Below are 24,721 nucleotides of genomic sequence, written 5' to 3'. Positions count from 1 at the left end.
CCTAATAGGGGCTATTATTAGAATGCTAAGGAGAGACAATTAAGAAAAAAGTCTCTAGTACTTAATTATTAGGGCTGGAAACTTCCTTCTCCAATAACATTTTGTACAATGAGATAGCTGCATGTTAATTGACAGCATTTTTGTTGTCTCAAAGACCCTTTTTTCTCCTTTCCAAGAAACACAATATTTTAATATGTGTATATGTAAAATTTGTATCAGTTGTTTTTTCCAAATGCATCTATTAATAAATCTAGTGAAAAGGTTCTTTATCATATGACAAAAGAAAAAGCACTGATTTTTTTTTCTAGAGTACATAGGACACATAAGGTCCAACGTAATGGCACACAATTCTAAAACAAATACCCGGAGGCCAGCAGTTTTCTAGCAAACAGTCTAGATTAAATTTGGAATTTGGTAACTAAAACCAATAACCAGAAATGACTAATTTGGCTAAAGATAAGATCTGAAGGTGGATTTACATGGAAGACTGTAATGACTACACTGGATTTCTCATTAGAAGGGCTCAGAGTCTTATGAAGACTTCATATTCCCCAAGAGAACCATATTTACACAATTAACAATTCTTTTGTTGGGAAAAAAGCTTTTCATTATTGCATGTGGACACATGTGGGCTGTGTAAAAATACAAGGGATGTGTAACACACGGTAAACAGAAAGTAATGATCTTAAACAGGCCAAATCCTTGAACTCGTCATTAATAAATGTCTTTCTTGCATTCAGCTACCCCGGCTGCTGGGAGCCTGTTTTCTTCAAGTACTTCAAACACTGAAATCCAGGAACATTTATTATTTTAATCCATTACAGGCAGTGCTTGATTTAACTTTATTGGTTGCGGTGGTGGTGGTGGTGGTTATAAGTGGGGGTACAGCAATGTTCTTTTACACATCATTTCAAAAGGGCTTAATTATATTTTATAGTTTAGGCCAGGAATTCTGCTTGTTTTTTGTCTAACAAGGTTCAAATTGAGTTCAGGTCAGTGATGAATCAGAAGAAAAAGTCAGAGATGGTTATCTCTCTGAAATGAGCTCATCTCCCTCTACGAAAGGCTGGGCAGGTACATCATGTTCACTACACCACAGCACATGAGATCGCTCTGATATCCTAAGTTTGTTGCTTATTAGGTAATTTTTATTTTTATGCAGCTTTGAAATACATACATCAGAAACTCAACCCAGTGGATATCTTCCATATCTCTGAAGTTATTCTCCTATGTATTTTAAAGGCTTCCCTTTGGAATCCAAAACAGTTATAGCAACCACACAGCACTAAAACAAAAAATGTACATAAAGAACATTTTAAAAAATGCACAGGCTCTTTATCACAGGACAATGAATATAGATCTCAAAACAAAAGATGTAGAATATTGTATTTACATAATTTGGTTAAACAAAACAATACATGACTATGTAAACACAGCTGAGCAGCACATACCTCCTAGTGTTTTTTTTTTAATGTCAAACAGTCAAAATTTTTAATCTCCTTTCTTGAGGGTGTGAAAAAAATCTTTTCTAAGGTAGTGGTAATTAATAATGTCTAGTGTATCTAATCATGTAACAGTTACAGCAAGTAGAATATAATTTGTATGTTGAGATGTCTTCTCCATTTCATATAATTTCTAAGAGGACGGGAGAATTACAGTATCTCATACATTTATGGTTTTTATTCTCATCATATTAGAAAACATAATATGGGACATTTTTTGAAAAAAGTTAAGATAATTTTACTTGTTATTCTTATTTCCCAGCCAATTTTTAGAAATTCCTGTTCTACTTTTTGTCGAATGCCTCAAGGTTCACCAGGATATACAGAAATATAGTCAAAAATTATCAGTAATCTACAGGTAATTTAAGGGTGAAAAAAGAAGTACATGCCAGTTTATCAGTAGCAACTTTGAACCTTGTTATAAAGTAATAGGAGGGAATCTGACCAGGATTAATAGTGGTACTCAGTCCTGGGAGGGGAGGTGTCGTGTTTCACGGACGCTAGGCCATCTGTTCTTCCCCCCTACATTTTACTTCTGCAAAACCATAAACGCACCTCTACCTCAGGGACTATAGAAAGGCATTAGAATTCTTCTGCTTTTCATTATCACAAGATTCAGTAACTCATTTCATTGTCAAGATAATCCCCTTTTACTCTTTCTTTTGCGCTTGTGGGGTATGCCAAAATGACAAATAAAAACCCAGATGTTACAGACCCAATGAGGTCTCCACCTTTCCTTGAGTGTTGGGTTTAGGCTACTTGGGACATAGTGTCAAAAATGACAGGACCCTGATGCCCACACCCAATATTCATTAAGGTTTGTTAGTGATTTGTATAGCTGTCTACAAGCTGTACTTCCACTTCAATCCTCAGTGGCTGCTTAAAAGTTAAGTTTTTCCTCTGGCTTTAACGGTCAAAGAACTCATTTCCTATTGTTCAGGCATTGGACAGAGATGTTATTTCTTGCTAAAAGTAACAAAAGTCTTTGGGGTGCTGTAATTGGCTGGTTATTGCAACATATTATTTTAGGTAGTCATATCTAATTTACTATTTTATTTCCCCTTAGGCTAACTTGCAACTCTGCAGCATCCAAAGCTTATGACAACGCCTTAAAAGATTTTCCCTGGGAGACCCAGTTAACTATAGAATGAAAAGTTGGAGCTCCACTTTTTATCAATTAATGACCTGGTTTCACTTTTCAATACCTGAAATGGAACTTTAGGTTCTTTACATTTTATTGGTCCTGAATTCAGTGAACATGAGAAAAGGCATTTTGTATATGTGAAAAATAATGTGGTTATGCTTTCTCTCTCTACTTTTGTTTATTCAAAAAGATAAGTACATCTGGATGACAGAGGCTGGGGTAGTGAAAGTTACGTAAACCATAGCCATTTGACTAGAAGGAGTTCAACTCACTGGTTTTGGCTTGGGTAAAAAGTCACCCAAGTCCTATGGACAGGGGATCCTTCTAACTTCTTCCCAATTCTGACTAAAACGCCAGCCAAGATGACCTCATTAAGGTTCTTCCCCCAATCTTTTGTGGCATCTAATTTGCTCATAATCTGTTTTCCTTTTCCTTATCTACATATATGGAGGCTGCCAATCTAAGTGCCCCTGAGAAAGAGCAAGGCAGCCTAAAGTTCAGCTACTTCACAGCTCTCAACTGTGTGCTCGTTTGTCGAAATCTAAGGAGTGCCGCCCAAATAGAGCCATAATTTACTCAGACAAGGGGAGCTAAAGTCTGTAGCTCATTCTCCACCCTGCCTCTGGAAAGTGCTACACTGCAAGTTCACAATTTATAGCTATATACTTATGGTTTCTCCAAAGCTACATATTTCAAATGGCAAAAAGATTGCGTTGTATATACATGTAAGGGAAAGGCTTTTTTTTTTCCAGAAAATACTGTAGAATGGGATGGATTTAATGAACAGCAAAATAAATATTATCTGCCTTAAAATATTTTAAAATATATGATGTAATTTCTAAAGATGTACTTTTAATATAATCATACGATTTTCAGCAATATTATACACCAACCTTAAAAATACAAGCATTACCTCTACTGAAATCAGAACTTTTGGGTCATTTTACCAAAGATTCATGAGAGAACAAAAGTATTCTAACAGAAATAGGAGTTAGGTTATTCTAAGTCACTGCTATACCAGTATCTGCAGAGTGGAATTAAAAAAAAAAAAAACAAATCCCGTGAAACTCCCATAGTTTAGGGTTAAAGAATAATGCAGAAGGCTAAGAAGAACTGGTAGATATTTTTTGTAAAGTAGAAAATATTTAACCATTTTGTTTCATTCCAAATGATAATAACAGGAACTCCTTTAACTGCTTCAGCCAATAATTTATAAATATTTAGTTTTATAGATCAGTAAATAAATCTGAATGCACAGATTTAAATGTATTTGGAATGCCTGGGGGAGATTGATCATATTATTTCCTTTTCACATACACTTCCTGTAAGCTTATGACAGTTTAGATGATAAATAAAATAATCATTAGGTGAACTCAAATATTTTTGTACCTTTGACAAATAAAGAAACATATCTAAAACACATTCTCAATGGTGTTTCTCTAAATATTACTTAGCACATAAGATTCCTCTAGCATTACAAATCTATTTCGGCTCCTAAATTAAAACTCATCTGGAAAGGACCATTTTACTCTGTTTATATAACATTGTCACATAAAGAGTGTTAAAAAAATACTTCACTAAAAATAGCTTGCGTAAGTTAGGGATTAGAGTAGTTTCTGCTGCTATAATTGTTCCTTTGTAGTTTTTTCCATGATGTTTTTGCACAGTGTTTTTGACTGTGTTTATTAAAGTCAGCACATCAAAAAGGATCAAAGAGAAAGTGAGTGAGAACCGAAGAAACCCCAAGTGTGTTGTCTCATTGGGGAGTTATGCAGATTCGCATAAACAAGTGCAAATTGTTGAGGTTTTAATGAAAATTTTCTACAATTATTTTATCTGAAGTCATTCTATACAATAACATCTGTACAGCAGATGGCTATACTGTACCAAGGCAATGCTCCTTTTTCTTTCATTTAATAGTACATCTGAGATGACTACTTTTGTCACTGTGCTCAATTTGGTTCAGCAAATAATTTTGAAAAGTGCAGCTGCTGCAGATGGTAACAACAGTTATATAAACTGTAAAATCAAAGACACAGTTAAGTATTTCTGTATTAGATTCAAACTATAAAAATCTGACATTAACTCCATTGAGCTCAAAGATATACTAAAGAATAAAAAATTTCAGTTGAATGTAGAACAATGTCACTTGAAAACTACAAAAAGAAATATGACTACTGGTAGGAGGCTTTTATGTGAGTATATTTGCTTTTTGATGGTGGATAGCTTTTACCACTTATCAAAATTATACTTTGAATATATGTTTGCATGTATTTTATCCAAATTGCAAACCATGAATTTTTAAGACATTCAACTACACAATGAAATTAACGTTCAAAGCTTAAATTATGTTTTATTTTAAAAATATAGTTAAAATCAATTTTTTTGAAAAAAAATATGTGGCAATCTCTTAATCACAATTTTCCAAGAAATCAGTCCTTATAACTAGAAGTTAATAAATCTTATTTCACGTAATTACAGTTTATTATTTTGCTAACCTTGTTATCATCCTAAACTGTTTGAGTATGCATAAAGAAAAAACTGTAGTAAAAATAGATTTTGGTGTTCATTATAGTCTCATAACAAAATTGTTACTATTAAGTAGCTAACCTCAACTCTGATTTGACTTGATGCAAATAATTATTTTAAAACATTTGCTGGACACTACATGTTAGAGTTGTATAAAGTATGTTTAGTCAAAGCTATAGTTGTTATTTTTGTGTTTAACTAGATTTAAGAACAGCATTGTAAAAGGATTAGGGGTATACAGTTTTTCTTACATAAAGGGGGAAAAAACAAGTTCCAAAACTAGAGTTTACTAACTTGCACAGCTTAGTGAGAGAAGGATTTTTAATATTTTAGAGGTGTTTCCCAAAGACAGACATCATTAAACGTGGATAAAATATGAGTAACAAATGAATAAAAAAAGCAATGAGGATGAAAAAAGAAAAGGACCTAAAAGTGAGTACAGTATGTTTAAATTCTTCCATTTTGTTTGAGTCTTAACCTTTCCCTGCTATGATTGAGGTACAACTGGAAAGGCATGGGAACAGACCTAGTGTTGTCTGGGTTGCAATTTATTTGTGGATAAATCAGATACTGTAGCCTCCAGTATTTCATAGTCTTTCATGACCCATGAACCTTACCTTTTCCACTTGTAACTTTTAAGACAATTAAACAAAATACAGAGCTTTTAGTTGGCTTGGTCACAAATATTTCTGGTGAGAAAGAAATAAATCGTCTATGTTTTGGCCTAAAATTGAGGCTTCTCAACTATAAAACTTTTCCTTTCTGTTTTAACTACTGTGCCCAAACTGGCTATGTGGAACTAAGTTACAGTAAGTCTACAGCTGCCATTTAATTACTTTTTGATAAGCAAATAAGTTGCATATAAGGATTTGCTTTATCCCCTGCACTATCCCCAATCCCCAATTTCCCCCCACAAATTAAAGTGGGAAAATACATGGTTCCCTTTTGCTACATTTACTTTCAGAGCAAAATTTCTGGCCCTGTGCCCTGAAATTTTACAGTAGCAGTTTCTGTGATTGAAAACTGCTATTTCCCACCTGTGTCTTGCCTTTCCTCTTCCCCTCCTCACAATCCTTCTGCCCACGCTTTTTGAAAAAGTATATAACAATTTAGTCGTGGTAACAGAAGTGGAAAATGTAGATGTCACTGCCAGTTCATTTCTCACCTCTCCTCCCATCAATGGCAGTCACTTTGCAGAGTCTGTACCCCACTTTGCTAGTCTAGGCACAGAAGCACAGCTTTTCGTTGCCAGGTGTTGCTGCCTGATAAAATACCTCAACAGCATTCTTGCAAAGTTGAACCTTGGCTTCTGTCACACTGTGTGTAGCATATCTGCCACAACATCAACTTTTCTTTTTTAAGTAAATGGTTACCAGTGACTTAATGCTGTGCATCAGAATCACCTATAGGGCTGGCTGAAGCACAGATTGCTGGGCTCCAGGCCCAGAGTTTTGCATTTAGTAGGTCATGGGTGGGGTCTGAGAATTTGCATTTGTAACAATTTCCCAGGTGATGCTGATGCTGCTAGTCCAGAGATCACACTTTGAGAACCACTCTTCTAATGGTTCACAAAACTTGATATACTGTTGTTCCACTATAGCTGTTTTAGGTAAAAAGGAATTTAGGAATTAACAGTTTTAGATACCTGGAAGAACATGCCTCAAGAGCAGGACAGGAACATTTCTGTTTAGACATTAAAATATCTATTCTTAAAGGATTTATTCTAAAATTATCTCTAAAAATAAGGTCGCAAACCAGAAATGTCCTCATCTCTAATGGTCTTTACAACTTTTAACTTCTACATAATATAAATCTTCAAAATCATGCATTTTCAGATGTTAACAAATCATCTTACTTGTTCTGTCTCCCCCCTCCCCTTTTCTGTGACTTACCAGGTACTTTTTGTGCTACCTTGATACTAAGGCTTCCACTGAGGTTTGAGAGAGATGCTAACAGGCATGGTTTGCTGGTATGGGGTACAGTTTCCATGGAGATCACAATCTGAGTAGTTTGAATAGAAATTTTTTGAAAGCAGGAAACAGCTCTCCATATGTTTTCTTGAGCTGAAATCTTTTGCACTCCATCACCACGAACTTTGGGTTTAGACAACTTTCCACGGTAATATTTGGAGACTGGAAGATCATCCTTATTCACCATGGTATTGGACATGGCTGAAGTCTCTTCACTATGTGCTGAACTGTGTGCATTTTTTATCTTCTTTAAAAAAAGGTTTATCTGATCCAGTTTGGTGAAACTCAGGTTTGCTTTTAAAGGCTTTGATATATCCAAATTGACATCCACTATAGAAGTAAAAAAGAGAAAACAATTATTGAAGCTTTCTTATTGAATATAAGCCTTTACTTCTCTGACAAGCTCCTATTTAAAAGTGTCCCAAGATCCATATTATGGACTCATTAGGATGCCTGAACATGATATATCTCTTATCACTTAACGATTCTTTCCATGTTGTTACTTGAAGGAGCGCTCTCCCTGGACTACTTACATGCCTACATTCCTGACCAATCTTTGTGACGTGTGGCCCTGATACATCGAGGGCCACACAAGGATATCAAGGCTGTCAATTTCCACTCTGCCCCTTACACTCCAAGGCAAAATGAAGCAGGTTTTCCAGTTTGTTACCTATATGAAACTGGCCTTTCTTCAAAAAAAAAGGACTTTCCTTACTACCCAGAACCATGTTTGACACAAATAATGGTATTACTAATAAATATTTATCCAAGTATCTGGCTGAAGTAGACTTCCCTACCATTCTCTAATTGTTTATGCAGAAAATGTCTGTTTCTCCCTTATGACCTGTTGCAAACCAGAAGAGTCCCTGTACCTTTCCCTACACTCTGCATTGATAAAAGTTCAAATACTTTGCCCAATGTAACATTGGTAGACTGAGATTTCTTTAAATCTGTAGTCCATTTTATATGTACCATATACCAGATGTTGTCCTTATTTGTCTCTTACTTACTTGACATGAAAACTAGCTGTATTGTTTTTAACCTTCTTATTTCACCTAAAATCACTCTTTCTATTTCTATTATTAATAAGACATAAGACTATAAGCATCATTAAGACAGAACATGTCACACATCTTTAAAACCCAGTGCTTAGCACAATGTGTCTTACATATGCATGCATTCAACAAATGTTTAAGCTTAACTGACCCTAACAAGTGCTCATTTCATGAGAGCCTGAGGATATAACAGAAGACATAATCCCAAAAGAAGCTAGGACTAGCGAAGTTATTAGGCATATTATTATTAAGCTATAAATCATATGTAATATTATTTTTCTGTGTGTGCAGGAAGAGAGATCTATTGACACTGATATCTAGAAATCAAGGTTCACAGATGAACAGAGGCATCTTCAGCCCTGAGGAGGCTGGGCTGTGTCTCATGAACCTCTGAGGGTGGGCGCAGCTGACAGCTCTGTGTGGGCAGAGTCCGCGTGGTCCTCATTCTCTTGCCTGGGGGCAAGGCAGCCGAGACGGGAGGGCACACACAGGGGGGCACCTTCCTGCCCTAGCCTGGCCCGGTGGCCTCTGGAGTCAGGCAGCTGCAGCAGCAGCACCACACCACAGTGTGGATCCAACACAATTCTGTGGAGGGGTTCTGGGATTCCAGACTGAGTGAATATCCATGGAATGATGAAAATTAAAATTTACTTGATTATGGAAGTCTCTGATTCATTCCAGCTAATGTATTAGATGAGCCACTGAGAATCACCTCAAAGCAAGTGCTCTCACAGTCCTCGCCAGGGCAGTGGGGCAGCAGGAGGACGGGTGCCTAGGCCAGCAGCTCTAGCTCTTCACCTCTGCGGCCTCCTTCTCGGTCTTCTCCTCCATCTTCTCTTCTTTCTCCAAGGTCGCTACAATCTCGGCCACCTGGCTGGTGGAGGCATGAACATCTTTGTCCACCAACTCAATCACGTTGACGAGGTCATTGATGTTGACCTTGCCATTCTTGTCTTCATCCAGTGCTGCGGCCACGCTGGTGAGCTTGCTTTTTGGAATGTGCCTGACTTGCTTCACGGTGCTGATGAGCTCAGTGACACTGATGACGTTCTCTCCCACGGGTGTGCCCTAGGCTGGGCCCAGCTTGCAGGCCCTGGTCCATCTCCAGGTGTGAGATCAAGCCCTCGATCTGCCTGATCATCTGCTGCACCCTCATTGTCAGTCTCTTGCTGGCTTTAGATTCTTTCACATATTTTTCTTCACCTACCAGTCTTTGAGAGTTCCTTCTTGATCTCCTGCCAGTTCTCGCTGTAGTCCTGCACGTCCTCCTTCAGCAGCTCCAGCTCCTCCTTCTCTTTGGTGAGCGACTTCTGCTCCTTCAGCTTAGAGCAGGCATCGCTGAGGATGTCGATTTCCTCCTTAGTTATCTCCTCCTCCTTAAAGCTCTCTAGCAGGGGGCAGTGTCCTTCAGGGTCATCAGGCACTTCTGGCTGAGGTTAAGCCCCTGGCCTTCGAGGGGTGGCTTCCACACCTTCGGGCGCGACATCCTTCTCCACCTCCGAGCACTTCTGCAGCTCCTTGCGGTGCTCCTCCTGGATGGCTGCCTCCTCCTGCAGCGTGATCTCCAGCTTTGCCTTGTCCACTTGCTCGCCCTCCGCCTCAGCCACTTTCACCTGCTCTTCCTTTGCCACAATCTCTGGGAGGGTCTGCAGTATGGACTTCAGCTGGTCAGCTGGCGAGAGTTTCTGGGAGGTACATTGTCTGGGACAGGATGAGTAGCGATATGGGAATCTCCCGATGCAGGTGCAGGTCCAGACACTGCTTCAGCTGACGCGGAGGGCCCGCATGCCTCACTCCCCACACGCCGGCTGCAGCTCCTTGACGTTCAGGTTCTCCACCCCTCCTCAGCAATCAGCTTATCATTGGCCTTTATGGAGCGCAGCCACATGGTGATCTGGAAGTGCAGAAGTTGTTGATGCCGATGGACTGCAGCTCCAGCAGCTTGCACAGTGCCACCGGCTGTGGCCGTGACAGGTTGTCCAGGGTCAGCTCATTCTCAAATAATTTGGAAAAACGCATGATTTCCTCACTGGTGGGTCTCTCCCTCATCCCCCGGATCTTTGGAAAAACAGAGAAGTCTGGTGGCACTGCCCTTGGCTGCTTTGTTCTTCAAGGTCCTCTCCTCGATGGTGTCCTGGAGGAACTCTGCCAGCTCCAGGTTGACCTGAAGCTCCTTCTTCAGGCTCTCTTCCTTGATGGACTGGGTCTCAAACGCGGATGCTGGCATGTTGGGGAAGAGCTTCATGGTCACGGGCGGCAGGAATTCCATGAACTGGACAACCACGAACACAAGGAACGGTACCAAGCGGAGGAGGTCAGCGCAGATCCGGAGAAACTGCCTGTGCTCCTGCCTGGTCAGGGTGTGGCTGTCAAGGATGTGCCACAGCATGAGCACCACGATCTTGGCGTGGATCCGCAGCAGGCGGAAGCCAAGGCAGTAGCGCTTCAGCTCATCCAGCTCCCTCTGCCCGAGCGACTTATTCACCACCACCTCTGCGGGGTGGCGGTGTACACCGGGCCGCCTTCCTCAAGCTTCTTGTTCTTGTCCTTGAAGGACTTGAGGGACTTCTCTACTACCAAGTCATCAGAGACAGGGCGTGAAGAGTGCCAGCTGTGTACAGGAAGGCACCGAGGTCCCACAACCATAAAATCCACTGCGGCAGAGGTCCATGGAGCTCTCCCCACCGTGCGTGGGCACTTCAGCCTCAAGGCCTAACAGCCGGGGTGATCGCCTCTGAAGGAAGGGTACACGGGGTGGACCAGAGTGCAACAGCCAAATGGAACATTTGCTCCACTCCTCAACCCCAGGATGTTGGCACAGGTGAGACAAGCAGAAGTTGGACTTCTGGGTGGACTACCCAGAAGTTCTCATCAAGGCTTCATGATTGATTATAGCATTCACTCATACTTAATATTCTACATCTTCATGAGCAGGGCCCCTTCTCACCTTCCTCAGATGTCAGGATCTTTGGGTTCGCTCCTGAATACCCAGGCTCTCTCAGGGTCCCATCCCTTGTAAGTGTTCCTTCCTTCATGTGGGGACATTGTATTTTCTTATCAGGCCTAGCAAAACTCTGAGTCTTGTTTACAGCTAGTTGTGCGTTGGAAAGGGTCAGACACTTGAGTCACCCGTACACAATACTAAAATGTTCTTTTCTCCCCATGTTTTTAAACAGGAAAAACATCTTCATGTAAAGGATTTTTTTTTTTTTTTTTTTTTTTTGTGAGACGGAGTCTTGCTCTGTCGCCCAGGCTGGAGTGCAGTGGCGCAATCTCGGCTCACTGCAAGCTCCGCCTCCCGGGTTCACGCCATTCTCCTGCCTCAGCCTCTCTGAGTAGCTGGGACTACAGGCGCCCGCCACCACGCCCGGCTAATTTTTTGTATTTTTAGTAGAGACGGGGTTTCACCATGGTCTCGATCTCCTGACCTCGTGATCCGCCCACCTTGGCCTTACTAAGTGCTGGGATTACAAGCGTGAGCCACCGCGCCCGGACGGAATTATTTTTTAAAACACCTTATTGACATATAACTCACATGCCACAAAAATTACCTTTCAATAGCATACAATTTATTGTTTTTAGTATACACAAGGTTGTGCAACCATCACCACTGTCTAATCCCAGAACATTATAATCAACACACACACACACACACACATACACACGATATCCCATACTACTTAGCAGTCACTCGTCACTTATGCTCCCCTCTAGCCCCAAGAAACCACTAATTTCCTTTCTGTCTCTACAGATTTGCCTATTCAGGACATTTCATAGAAATGGAATCATATAATATGTGATTTTTGTATCCGGTTTCCTTCACATAGCATAATGCTTCCAAGGTTCATCCATGTTGAAACATGTATCAATACTTCATTTCATTTTGTGACCGAATAGTACTACAACATAAGCATATACCACATTCTGCTTATCCATTATCAGTTAATAAACATTTGGGTTGTTTCCAGTTTTTGGCGATGATGAATAATGCTGCTATATGTGTGTGCAAATTTGCTTTTTAATTTTCTGAAATATGTATGTAGCAGTGGAACTGCTAAGACATATTTGACTGCAGTTATCCTAGTGAGTGTGAAGGAGTATCCCATTGTGATTTTGATTTATATTTCCCTAATTACTAATGATGTTCAGCATTTTTTTTTTTTTGAGATGGAGTCTTGCTCTGTTGCCCAGGCTGGAGTGCAGTGGTGCGATCTCTGCTCACTGCAAGCTCCGCCTCCCGGGTTCACGCCATTCTCCTGCCTCAGCCTCCCAAGTAGCTGGGACTACAGGTGCCCGCCACCACACCCGGCTAATTTTTTGTATTTTTAATAGAGATGGGGTTTCACCGTGTTAGCCAGGATGGTCTCGATCTCCTGACCTCATGATCCGCCCGCCTCGGCCTCCCAAAGTGCTGGGATTACAGGCGTGAGCCACTGCGCCTGGCTGATGTTCAGCATTTTTTCATGTGCTTATTGACTGTATATATTCTTGGAGAAATATCTATTCAAACCCTTTGCTCATTTTTAAATTCGGTTATTTGTCCTTTTATTATTGAATTGTAGGAGTTCTTTTTATATTTTGGATATAAAATATAAGATTATTATATTTGATATATAGATACATGATTTGCAAATATCAGATATATACTTTGCAAATATCATATCAGAGATATGATTTGCAAATATTTTCTCCCATTCTGTGGATTATCTTCACTTTTTTGCAGCACAAAACAGTTTAATTTTTGCAAAGTCCAATATGTTTGTTATTTTGCTTGTGCTTTTGGTGTCATACCAAGAAACCATTGTTTAACCCAAAGTCACAAAGATTTACACCTATGTCTTCTTTTAAGAGTTTTACAGTTTTATCTCTTAAATGTAAGTCTATGATCTTTCCTGAATTAGTGTTGTGTGTATACTGTATGAGGTAGGGGTTCAACTTCATTCTTTTATATGTGGATATCTAGTTATGTCAGCAACATTTGTTGAAAGGCATTATTTTTATTTTTGACTTGTAGAATTTGGGGTACTGGAAGAGGCTGGTGGGAAAAATATTTTAGATAAATTGGATGGCTAAAATGACTCACACATTTGCCTCTGCATCCCTGTATGTAGGCTTCCAAATTCTATGGCCTCACAGAAAATAATACCTTTAATAACAATAAAAAAAAAGTGCAATTTTAACAGATGATCGTTAGAACAAAAACAAAACAAAGCTAAAGTAGAAAGAAGACTCAGATGTTCGATCCTGAAACTGTCTTTTTCTTGGGTGTATAAAATGAAAACTTAAAGAAGGGTCAGAAGTACTCATTCTGTAGAAACAATTTAGTAACCTACCCAGGAGGTTGTCCAAGTATCCACACAAACCAACTGCTGAACCTAAGGGATCCATTTTCCCTGGCTGCAGACTGGCAAAGAATCCATAGAGAGGTAAATACTGAAGCTGCTAACTACTACCCTCATATCTCAGGCACCATGGTGGCCCCAGGGACACAGAAAAAAAAAACTGTTTATAACTCTGGCTGCTTGCTTAACTTGTCTTTCTCTTTTTTCAATAGATTGGATCCCATTATGTTGCCCCGGTTGGCCTCAAACTCCCAGGCTCAAGTGATCCTCCTGCCTCAGCCTCCTAAGTAGCTGGGACTACAGGTGTGCACCACTGTGCCAAGTGCTAACTTTATTTTTGAGACTCAGACCTTGGACCACTTTTGCCAGCACACCCTTCTTGACCCTTGTTGATGAGTGAGGTGCCTTTCATCATTACTTTCAGAATATCCTGTGCATTTTGCCATTACCAGGCACCTATTGATATTATTTTTGTAGTTACCTGCTTAGGTATCTGTCATAGTTCAGTGAACTGTGAGCTCCTGGACTGTCCTATATTTTAATATTCTAAATACCTAAACTACTGTTTGATCTACAGGAAGTACTAATTGAATGCTGAAGGAAGTAAAAATGTTTCATTTCAAAATATGGTTTCCAGGTGTGATGAGTATTTTAAATTAAAAACTCTTAGAGATTAACAAGTACTAGAAGAGACATTTCTGCTATCTATATAAAGATGAAACTGCCCCACCAGGGAGAACAATTGTTCTTGTTCCCCTCTTTATTATCTCATTATCCTTTATAGGGAAGAAGACCAAAAATGTAACCACACCTGAACAGTCCCTTTTTCAAGATAGTGACTGTCCCAAGGTCATTTAAGTTACAAAGATAACTATTTACAAGTTATTCCCTGTTCTCTGATCCAATCATTCTCCCTAGTAATCATTTATTGCCCCTCAACAGAATTCCTGTTCTATCCCTTCCCATAACCTGTTTTACCAGGATCCAAGCCTCATTCTTTCTGTGACCTCGAGATGGTATATAAACTTCTGTATCTTGTTGGGATGCTGGATGTTCACGCGGAAGGCTCCCATGTATATACATTACATACATTTGTATGGCTTTTCTATTAATCAATCTGCCACATGTCAGTGATTTTCAGATAACCCTTAGGGGGCCAAAAGCCTATGGCCCCACAATGTTTAATGATGTAATGAAGAAAATATGAATGAATGCAAGTCTGTCGCCATTTTCTCCTGAACTCTCACAGGCTCATCAAATTAATTTATCCAAACAATCCATTAACTCCTCTCAGACATGCTGTATTCCCTGTCTTAGTTAATGGTTCTATAATCCACCAAGTGGCTTTAGTCAGAAATCTGACTTTTTGACTCCTCATTTCATTCCCTCTTTATCTGGTCCCAAGCCAAAAGCTGATTAAGTTCTGTCAATTTTAGTTCCAAAACATTGCTTGATTCCAATCCCCTTCTCTCCAGCATTCCATCCAGTCCCTATTTTCCTCCACCATGTTTTTGATATCGTTCAGTTATTATAAAGCCTCCTAAATGGTTCCCCTGTCTAGACCAATTGTCTTTAGATTTAATCTAGTCTCCACAGAGTAATTTCCAAATAATTTGTTTTAAATGCAATCCTGAGTGGCTCACTCCTGTTTCAAACTCTTTATTGGCTCCTCCTTACCTAAGAAACAAAAGACCAAGCTCCTCAGATAAAAAAAAAAAAACAAAACAAAAAAAAAAAAAAAAAAAAAAAAAGCAAGCAAGAAAGAGTTCTTGCCTTTCCTTATAATATCTGAGTTTGCAGAGCCCACTTCCCCCAACCCATGCTGTTATATCACTAGGCCTTGTTCATATTGTTCCCTTTATCTAATGTACCCTTTCTTTGCCAGTCTAATCATTGGGATACTGCTTCAGCATTTTCTCCAAGAAGTTGATTCACAAGGCTAGGCCAAGAGGGAGGCAGAGCAAGACAGCTGAATAGAAGCCTCCACCAATTATCCTGCTCACAGCAACACCAAAATGAACAATTATCCATAAAAAAAAAAGGAACTTAATAAGAACCAAAAATCAGGTAAGCAATCACAGTACCTGTTTTTAACTTTGTATCACTGAAAGAGGTACTGAAGAGGGTAGGAAAGACAGTCTTGAACTGCGGATGCCAACCCTCTTCCATCCCCCCAAGGATGGCTGTGTGGCACTGAGAGAGAATCTGCGCATTTGTGGGCGGGAGAGCATAGTGATTGTGGGACTTGGCATTGGAACTCATGCTGCCCTGTTACAGTGAAAATCAATACCAGGCAGAGCTCAGCTGGTACCCACAGAGGGAGTATTTTAGACCATCCCTAGCCACAGGAGAACCATCCTGTGGGCAGAACCTGAGTTCTGGCAAGCCTTGCCACTGCAGGCTAAAGTGCTCTGGGGTCCTAAATAAACCTGAAAGGCAGTCTAGGCCACAAGAACTGCAATTCTGGGGTAAGTCCTGGTTCTGTGCTAGGCTAGGAGCCAGTGAACTCGAGGGGCATGCAATCCAGTCAGACACCAGATGGGGCAGCTAAGGGAGTGCTTGTGCCACCCCTCCTCCAATCCAGGCAGCACAGCTCACAGCTCTGGGAGAGGAGAGGGAGAGTAAAGGGGACTTTGTCTTGCAGCTTGGATACCAGCTCAGCCACAGCAGGATAAGGCACCAGGCAGAGTCCTGAGGCCTCCATTCCAGTCCCTAGCTCCCAAATGACATTTGTAGACACACCTTGGGCCAGAAGGGAACAATGCCTTGAAGAGAAGGACCCAGTCCTTGCAGGATTCATCACCTGCTGACTGAAGAGCCATCAGGCCTTAAATAATTAGCAGCAGCACCCAGGCAATACTCACCATGGGCCCTGGGTGAGACACTCAAAGATATGCTGGTTTGAGCTGTGACCCAGCATATTCCCAGCTGTGATGGCTATAGGGAGGGATTCCTGCTTGAGAAAAGGAGACAGAAAAGTAAAGGGTAGTTTGTCTTGCAGCTTAGGTACCAGCTAGCCCACAGTGGGAAAGAGCACCAAGTGGGTTCTTGGGATTCCCAATTCTAGGCCTTGGTTCTTGGATGGCATTTCATTTCTGGGCTGCCCTGGGCCAAAGAGGAGCTCACTGCCTTGAGGAGAGTCTCAGGCCTGGCAGCATTCACCACAAGTTGACTGAAGAGCCCTTGGGCCTTGTGGGAACATCTGTGGTAGCCACGTAGCACTCGCTGCAGGCCTGGGATGGTGGTGGCCATGGGGAGAGATTCCACTGCTTGTGGAAAGTGGAGGGAAGAGTGGGAAGGACTTTTTTTTGTGTGTGGCTTGGTGCCAGCTCATTCTCAGTAGAATGGAGCACCAAGTAGATTCCTAAGGCTTCTGACTCCAGGCCCTGGCTCCCGGACAGCATCTCTGGATGTACCTGGGACCAGAGAAATTTCACTGCCCTGTAGGGAAGGACACAAGCCTGGCAGGTTATAGAGCCCTAGGACCTTGAGTGAACACAAGCGGATAGCCAGGCAGGGGTTATCATGAGCTTTGGGTGAGGCCCAGTGCTGTGCTGGCTTCAGGTATGACTCAGCACAGTGGCCACCAGCATTGTGGTGGCCACAGTGCTTGTGTTACCTTCCCTAGCCCCAGCTCCAGGCAGCTCAGTACAGACAGACTCTGTTTGTTTGGGAGAAAGTAAGGGAAGAAAACAAGAGTCTCTGCCTGGTAATCCAAAGAATTATTCTGGATCTTATCCAAGACCACCAAGGTGGCACCACTGTGAGTCTGCAAGAGCCACAGCGTTATTGGGCTTCGGGTGCCCCCTAATGCAGATACGGCTGCAGTGACCAAAAACTTAGATCACAAAACCCAAGTCTCTTCATATACCTGGAAAGCCTTCCTAAGAAAGCCAGGTACAAACAATCCCAGACCATGAAAACTATAATAAATACCTAACTATCCAATGCCCAGACACTGATGAACATCCACAAGCATGAAAACCATCCAGGAAAACATGACCTCACCAAACAAACTAAGGTACCAGAGACCAATCCTGGAGAGACAGAGATATGTGACCTTTCTTTCAGACAGAGAATTCAAAATAGTTGTTTTGAGGAAACTCAGCAAAATTCAAAACAACGCAGAGAAGGAATTCAGAATCCTATCAGATAAATGTAACAAAGAGATTGAAATAATTTAAAATATGCAAAAATTCTGGAGTTGAAAAATGCAACTGACATACTGAAGAATACATCAGAGTCTCTTAACAGCAGAATTATCAAGCTGAAGAAAGAATTAGTGAGTTTGAAAATACACAATCAGAGGAGAGAATGAGAATGAATGGGTGGTCCCTAGGGCTTAAGGCAACCCTTGGACAACAGCTAATAAGGAACTGGAGACCTCAGTATTAAAGCCACAAGGAAGTAGATTATGTGAATAATTGGAATAAGTTTGAAAGTAGATTCTTTCCAGGAGCCTCCAGATTAGAACCCAGGCCAACTGACAGTCTGATTTTGGCTTTGTGAGACCCTGAACAGAGAACCAGCTGAACTCACATAGACTTCTAACCATAGAATTGTGAGATGATAAATTTGTGTTGCTACATTTGTTGTAATTTGTTATGCATCAATAGAAAACTAATACAAATTCCATATGCACATTTGCCCACATGGCATTTCCAGTTTCAAAAGCAATTAAAATGAAGTTTCAAGACCTAGGTATATTTATTGAAGTTTTGTTTATCTCTTCCCCGAAAGGAAAAATATCTAATATATTTTAAAAACATCTAATGGGGCCAGGCGCGGTGGCTCATGCCTGTAATCCTAGCACTTTGGGAGGCTGAGGCGGGTGGATCACAAGGTCAGGAGTTCAAGACCAGCCTGGCCAAGATGGTGAAACCCCATCTCTACTAAAAATACAAAAAATTAGCCAGGTGTGGTAGCAGGTGCCTATAATCCCAGCTACCTGGGAGGCTGAGGCAGAGAATTGCTTGAACCTGGGAGGTGAAGGTTGCAGTAAGCCGAGATCATGCCACTGCACTCCAGCCTGGGCGACAGAGTGAGACTCTGTCTCAAAACAAAAAACAAACAAACAAAAAACCCAAAAAACAAACAAACATCTAATGATGTTAGTTGCCTACTCCTTCTTTTTAAAAATTATTTCAGAGTTCTAGGAATGATGGAACCTGTCTCTTCCACTGAATGCAGTTACAAAATCTGGCAATAAACCAGCTATAAAACCTACACAGAGCAGCTATTTGGGAATTCTGAAAAGTATATGGTAACAGGTAGACTGAGGAAGAAGACTAGAATTCAAAATACTACCAAAATGGTGATGATTTCTAATTTTTCCTCCCCTACCCCCTTATCCTAGACTAATGGCAGCCCAAAGCCCAGAAGTGGATACCATGTGGAAACAGAGAGAGTACAAGGAGAAGCCCTCTATTTCTGGCTTCAAGGAGTGTGAAGGAGTCTCTTAATGCTCAGAGGGACTAGGGAAATCTATTGTTTTCCTTCTTTCTTTTCTTCATTCCCCTGTCCTCCAGGAAATAGAATAGGAGAGAATACTTCTTAATTCATTTTATGAGACCATCATTACTGATACCAAAAGTAGATGGAGAAAGTATAAAAAACAATATACATGGATATTCCTCAAGAAGAGACATAAAAATCCTCAAAAAATGTAGCAAATCAAATCCATCAGCATATAGAACTAATAATGTACCACAACTAAAATAGGGGTTGTCCTAGGACTATAAGCCTTGATCAATCAATGTAAAAATATTAACAGTTTACAACAACAACAAAGATAGTATCAACTGATGCAGAAAACATTTTTGAAAAATTCAATATCCATTTATAATAACTCTAGGCAAACTATCGGTAGAGGGAAACTTAACCTGATGAAGGCTATACATGAAAAGCCTACAGCTAACATCATAATTATGAAGAAATGAATGCTTTCCCCCTAAGAATAGAAACAAGGCAAGGATATCCATTCTTATTACTCATACTCAACATAGTATTGGAAATCATAGACAGTGCAACAAGGCAAGAAAAAAGGGCATAAATAACAAAGAAAACAATGCCCATTTGCAGATGACATAATTATCCATGTAGAAAACCCAATAAGAATCTACAGAAAAGCTCCCAGAATTAATAAGTGAGTTTGGCAAAGTTTTAGAATACAAGATCATCACACAAAAATCAATTGAGTTTCTATAAACTAACAATATGCAGGTTGAAAACAAAAAAGCCTTAAAATAAAAGATAGTATTTATAATGTATCCAAATACAAGGAACACAGGTATAAATCTAATCAAATGGTCATAGGATCTGTATGCTGAAAACTACAAAATGTTGATAATAAATTTTAAAAGACCAACATAGAGAGACATACCATACACATATCATATTCATGAATTCAAAGGCAGACAACATAGTAAATATATCAGTTTCTCCCAGATCTGTAGATTTCACAGAATTCCAATAATAATCCCAGAAATATTTAAATATAGAAAAGATGATTCTAAAATTTACATAGTAAAGCAAAGGAACAAGAATAACCAAAACATTTTTGAGAAAGAATAACAACATTGGAGGACTCAAACTACCTGATTTTAAGACTTACTATCAGCTATTAAGATCAAGACAGTACAGTTTTGGAGAAGGAATATATATGTACCTCAGTGGAACAGAACAGAGTCCAGAAATAGGGTCCAAAGAATTATTAGTTGAGTTTTAAAATAGGTGCAAAGACAGTTCAATGGAGAAAGGTAGTTTACAGATGGTGTTGAACATCTGTACACACAAAAAAAGTACCTTAAACTCAACTTCATACTGTATATAAAAATTAACTCAAAATGAATCCTGGATTTAAATATAAAATGTAAAATTAGAAAGTCTTCAAAGAAGAAAACATAGGAGAAAATCTTCAAGTCCTAGAGTTGTGGCTTGGGTGCCAGCTCATTCTCAGTAGAAAGGAGCATCAAGTAGATTCCTAAGGCTTCTGACTCCAGGCCCTGGCTCCTGGACAGCATCTCTGGACGTACCTGGGACCGGAGAAATTTCAGTGTCCTATAGGGAGGGACACAAGCCTGGCAGGTTATAGAGCCCTAGGACCTTGAGTGAACACAAGCGGATAGCCAGGCAGGGGTTATCATGAGCCTTGGGTGAGGCCCAGTGCTGTGCTGGCTTCAGGTATGACTCAGCACAGTGGCCACCACAATGCTGGTGTTACCTTCCCTAGCCCCAGCTCCAGGCAGCTCAGTACAGAGAGACTCTGTACTAAGTCTCTTATACATGATACCAAAAATGCATATTTTAAAAATTTATAAGTTGGACTTCATCAAATTAAAAACTTTTCCTCTGTAAAGGGTAGTGTTAAGAGAATGAAAAGAGAAGCTATGTACTGGGAGAAAATATCTGCAAATTACTTATCTGACAAAAGACTTGTATAAAAAATATAAAAAAGTATTATAACTCAGCAATGAGAAAATAATCTAATTTTTAGATAGCCTAATTTTTAAATCCCAGAAGCTGGGATTACATGCATGCACCACCATGTCTGGCTAATTTTTTGTATCTTTAGTAGAATGGGATTTTGCCATGTTGGTTAGGTTGGTCTCAAACTCCTGGTCTCCAGCAATCTGCCCGTCTTGGCCTCCCAAACTGCTGGGATTAAAGTGTGAGCCATCATGCTTGGACAGAACTAAATATTTTAGGAAAAATCTGAAGCAATCTTGGATCTCTGTCTCTCATAGTTTGTCCCAAAAGTCTCAGTGTGATTTTAAACTTTAATAACTTCAGCAGCATAAAAATGCTGCAGGATGATTTAAAAATCATCATTTGAAAAGTTTAATTATTTAAATCTTTTATAGATTTATTTTGTTTTGTGAATTTGAACAGTGAATTTTTAATGTTAACTTTTTGTGGTATTGGTTTCTGGATGACCCTTTCTCAGACCAGTGGACTGGTAGGGGAGAGTTACTTATTTGGACATTTGATCACTTGATCTATCTTTCCTATAAGGTTATGTCAAAAGTATTATTTATGTATCAAAACTTCATTCTTTTGATTACCTTAAATTTAGTAATTTAGGATTACAAATGAAACCTCTCAGTCACTGAGCAGCAGTTGATGAAAGTTTTTAGAATGTTTGAAAATCTAGCAGAGCTATATGTATTCCCAAACAGTTGCTATGTTAACTTATTTATTTATTTTTCAAGACAGGTCTTGGTCTGTTGCCTAGGCTGGAGTGCGGTGGCACTATCCTAGCTCACTGCAGACTCAAACACCTAGACTCATATGATTCTGTTAAGGTTTAATAAGAAACAAATTGTTATTTAAGACATTTAAGTAATTCACTTTTCAAATGTTTTTTGTATATTTGTTTCCATACAGGGCATCAGTGCAATCTCTGTACAAGACATACGTTAGTAGGCCACAAAGTCCCTCACCCTGGAGGGACTGAACCACACAGAGACAGCGCTGAGCCACATTTCTTGCAAAATACATTCTGTGCAATGTGTGAACAGAGTGCCCAGTCCCATTTGGGCAAGTTGGAAAAGATGATAGGCCAAGAATCAAAAAAGCAGAGTTGAAATTAGGCTATATTGTAATACTAGGTATTCCTTTCAAAAGTACCAGGTCCACCAAAAGACAGGAGGCACGCACCAGAATGAGAACCATCACAAGTGAAACAGCACCGTTTATTGTTGTATAAAGTACATCAACATGTTTCTCTGAACTTTCACATCCTTGATCTAGCCAGTTTTTTGGTAGAAAATTAGTCTTCATTGCAAATATTTTCAGTGTAATAATGACAGGAAGATTATTTTTTACAAATAGAAAAAATATGCAAAAATAGTGTCTGGTATTTTTTAACTTAAAAAATAAAAGTAAAAATTGAGCAATCCACATTCTGTTTTTTGATACTTTTAAAAAATTGATGAAAATATTAATCTGATCATTAAGATACAACATTAAAGAAATGGACTAGAACAGTTTTATTCAACAGAGACACAGTGGGAGCTATAAAGAATAATGTTTTACAGGAACTGGAAATATAACTGGATAGGGAACCAGGCACAGACTGTTACTATAAATTTTACTCCAATTATTATCGGATACTTATGTTTAAGAGTTTAGAATTGTGTTATAATCCTCATTGAACTTTAATAAATGGATTATTTTCAAAGTTTTAATTTTAGGAATATGCAGTAATAGAGAATCTCCCAGCTGAGTCATCTATTTCTCTGCCAGATCTATGGTTCTCACCATTTTCAGAACATATTCTGTATCTTTAAGTAAACCCATGCCTGCCAATTATTAGATCCTAATTACCCTTAGAAACTTTCTGAACAGCTACCAGGAAACAGAATGATGGAATGACTATTGAGTTAAAAGATTAGACAAATGCAAACAAATTATACTTATTTTATGCTCCTATCATCTTAGAAGATGACTTAATAGTGAAAGGAAAAGTATCATATTGTAATAATGAAATCAGAGAGGGAATTCAAGCCCCAGAGGTGATTCCCATAAGTTTATGTTAATGCACACCTTGTGGGGGACAAAACATCAACTGGAAAAGTTTCCTGAGAACTGTTCCAGCTCTTTTCTCATTTAAAATGTTCCAACTTTACTTGACCCATTAGTCATCATATTACTTACATTTATGATGTATTATGAAATCTATTACCAAAAACCCAATGAATTCAATATGGCTTGTTATACTCAAATCATAACATTTATGAAAGAAAACTTCTTTGTTAAGTGTTTCTTCCTTTGGAATTTTATTTGCAAAAGATAAAAAATTTTTCAGACAAGCAAGACTTACAAGAAAACATTCAGTGCATACACGGTTGGCTATGTACAGACACAGAAATGATGTTTTTATTCACCATCTTAGTAAATGCAAAACACAGAACTAACAAACCCATAATCAAGGTTGACCTTATGTATTATAATAACTCTGGTAAAAAATTATTACTAGGTCATAATATTTTTTTCTCTTATTCAGCAATTGAAATTCAGGTTTTTGTTATAGTGTTCAAGTAAACGTATTTATGATGACAGTGGACAAGGGAGACAGAGTATTCACAGGTAGAAGAGCTAAAAAACCTGGAAAGCTGCCCATGACAATGAGATCAATGTGCTTTCATTGAAGGTGTGAAGTGTAAAGACCTCAGTGATGGCAGACATGTGTGCTTTAATTAATGATGGTATACAAAGTGGAACAGGCTATATGCTGTCTTATGTGCTGTGAGGAAGCTCAGAGACGTGAAATGAAAGGTTCTTGACCTGAATAAGTCAGCAGCAGTTCATGATACTTATCACTGGGATCTGGACATCATCGCTACTAGCAAAATTACTCAGAAACGTATTTTTATGATCAAGCATTGACTTTCTAAATTTCATTATCCTCCCCAAATCACAACACAAAAGTTCTAATTATAGGGTAATTGCACCGATTTCTAAAGTAAATGTACTGAACTAAACTCATCAAAATAAGTTTCCCTCCCTCTTAGTAATAACCATAAGGGATAACTATATTCCACTACTCCAACAATTTTGTATCTTTTTTGGTGCCTATGTCTTCCTTTGTTTGTTTTACTATTTCAGTGATGGCATATACTCATCCTTGATGACACATATGATTTTTAGAAACAGCCAAATGTTGTATTGAGGTAAATTTAGTGAAAATGGTATTACCAATCTGCTTATGAAAAAAGGAGAGATCAGCATGAATGGAAATCAAAGGGAAACTATTCCAGAAGAAAACAAGACTTAGGCTAACCTAATGGCAGCTCAGAATTAGAGTGGGCAAAGAAAAAGGGTGTAAGAATTCCAGACTAAGAAAACAACAAGGTTTAAAACATAGAGAAGTCAGTTTATAGAGATTCTCACTGCCAATGGTGAGACAACTTGAGAATTATTAAAAATACTGAGCTCAAAGTAATATCAAACAACATCAACTAACTGGCTACCATTGGAATATGCTAGAGAATGAACACATTTTTGAAAAGGGATAAATAAAGGGAAAGAATTAAGCATTTATGCTGCCTTTTTGAATGAGCAATACTACCGAATACTCAAATAGTAGGTTGGGGAATGTTTCTCTTCAAAGAAGTATGCCAGCTAATATATGGAAAAGGAAGGCTAGAATTAGAATATTACTATTTACAACCTCTAA

General features: G+C 39.2%; 1 protein-coding gene and 1 pseudogene across 17 annotated transcripts in view; both read right to left on the bottom strand.

Moving 5' to 3' along the window:
* The window catches only part of VPS13B (vacuolar protein sorting 13 homolog B), an 897,698-nt gene that overhangs the window by 185,452 nt on the left and 687,525 nt on the right, over positions 1-24,721 (bottom strand). For all 17 annotated transcript variants that reach the window (XM_063642860.1, XM_055286878.2, XM_063642862.1 and 14 more), the window contains exon 36: positions 7,068-7,475. In XM_063642860.1, the coding sequence (XP_063498930.1) occupies positions 7,068-7,475 (408 nt within the window). The remainder of the gene's footprint in view (positions 1-7,067; positions 7,476-24,721) is intronic.
* On the bottom strand, positions 8,987-16,946 carry LOC129486995 (mitochondrial proton/calcium exchanger protein-like; annotated as a pseudogene).

This window comes from Symphalangus syndactylus, chromosome 7 (assembly GCF_028878055.3).
Source record: "Symphalangus syndactylus isolate Jambi chromosome 7, NHGRI_mSymSyn1-v2.1_pri, whole genome shotgun sequence".
In the NCBI taxonomy this organism is placed as follows: Eukaryota; Metazoa; Chordata; class Mammalia; order Primates; family Hylobatidae; genus Symphalangus; species Symphalangus syndactylus.
The sequence above is the reverse complement of the archived record's forward strand: the minus strand, read 5'-3'. Positions and strand labels throughout refer to the sequence as shown.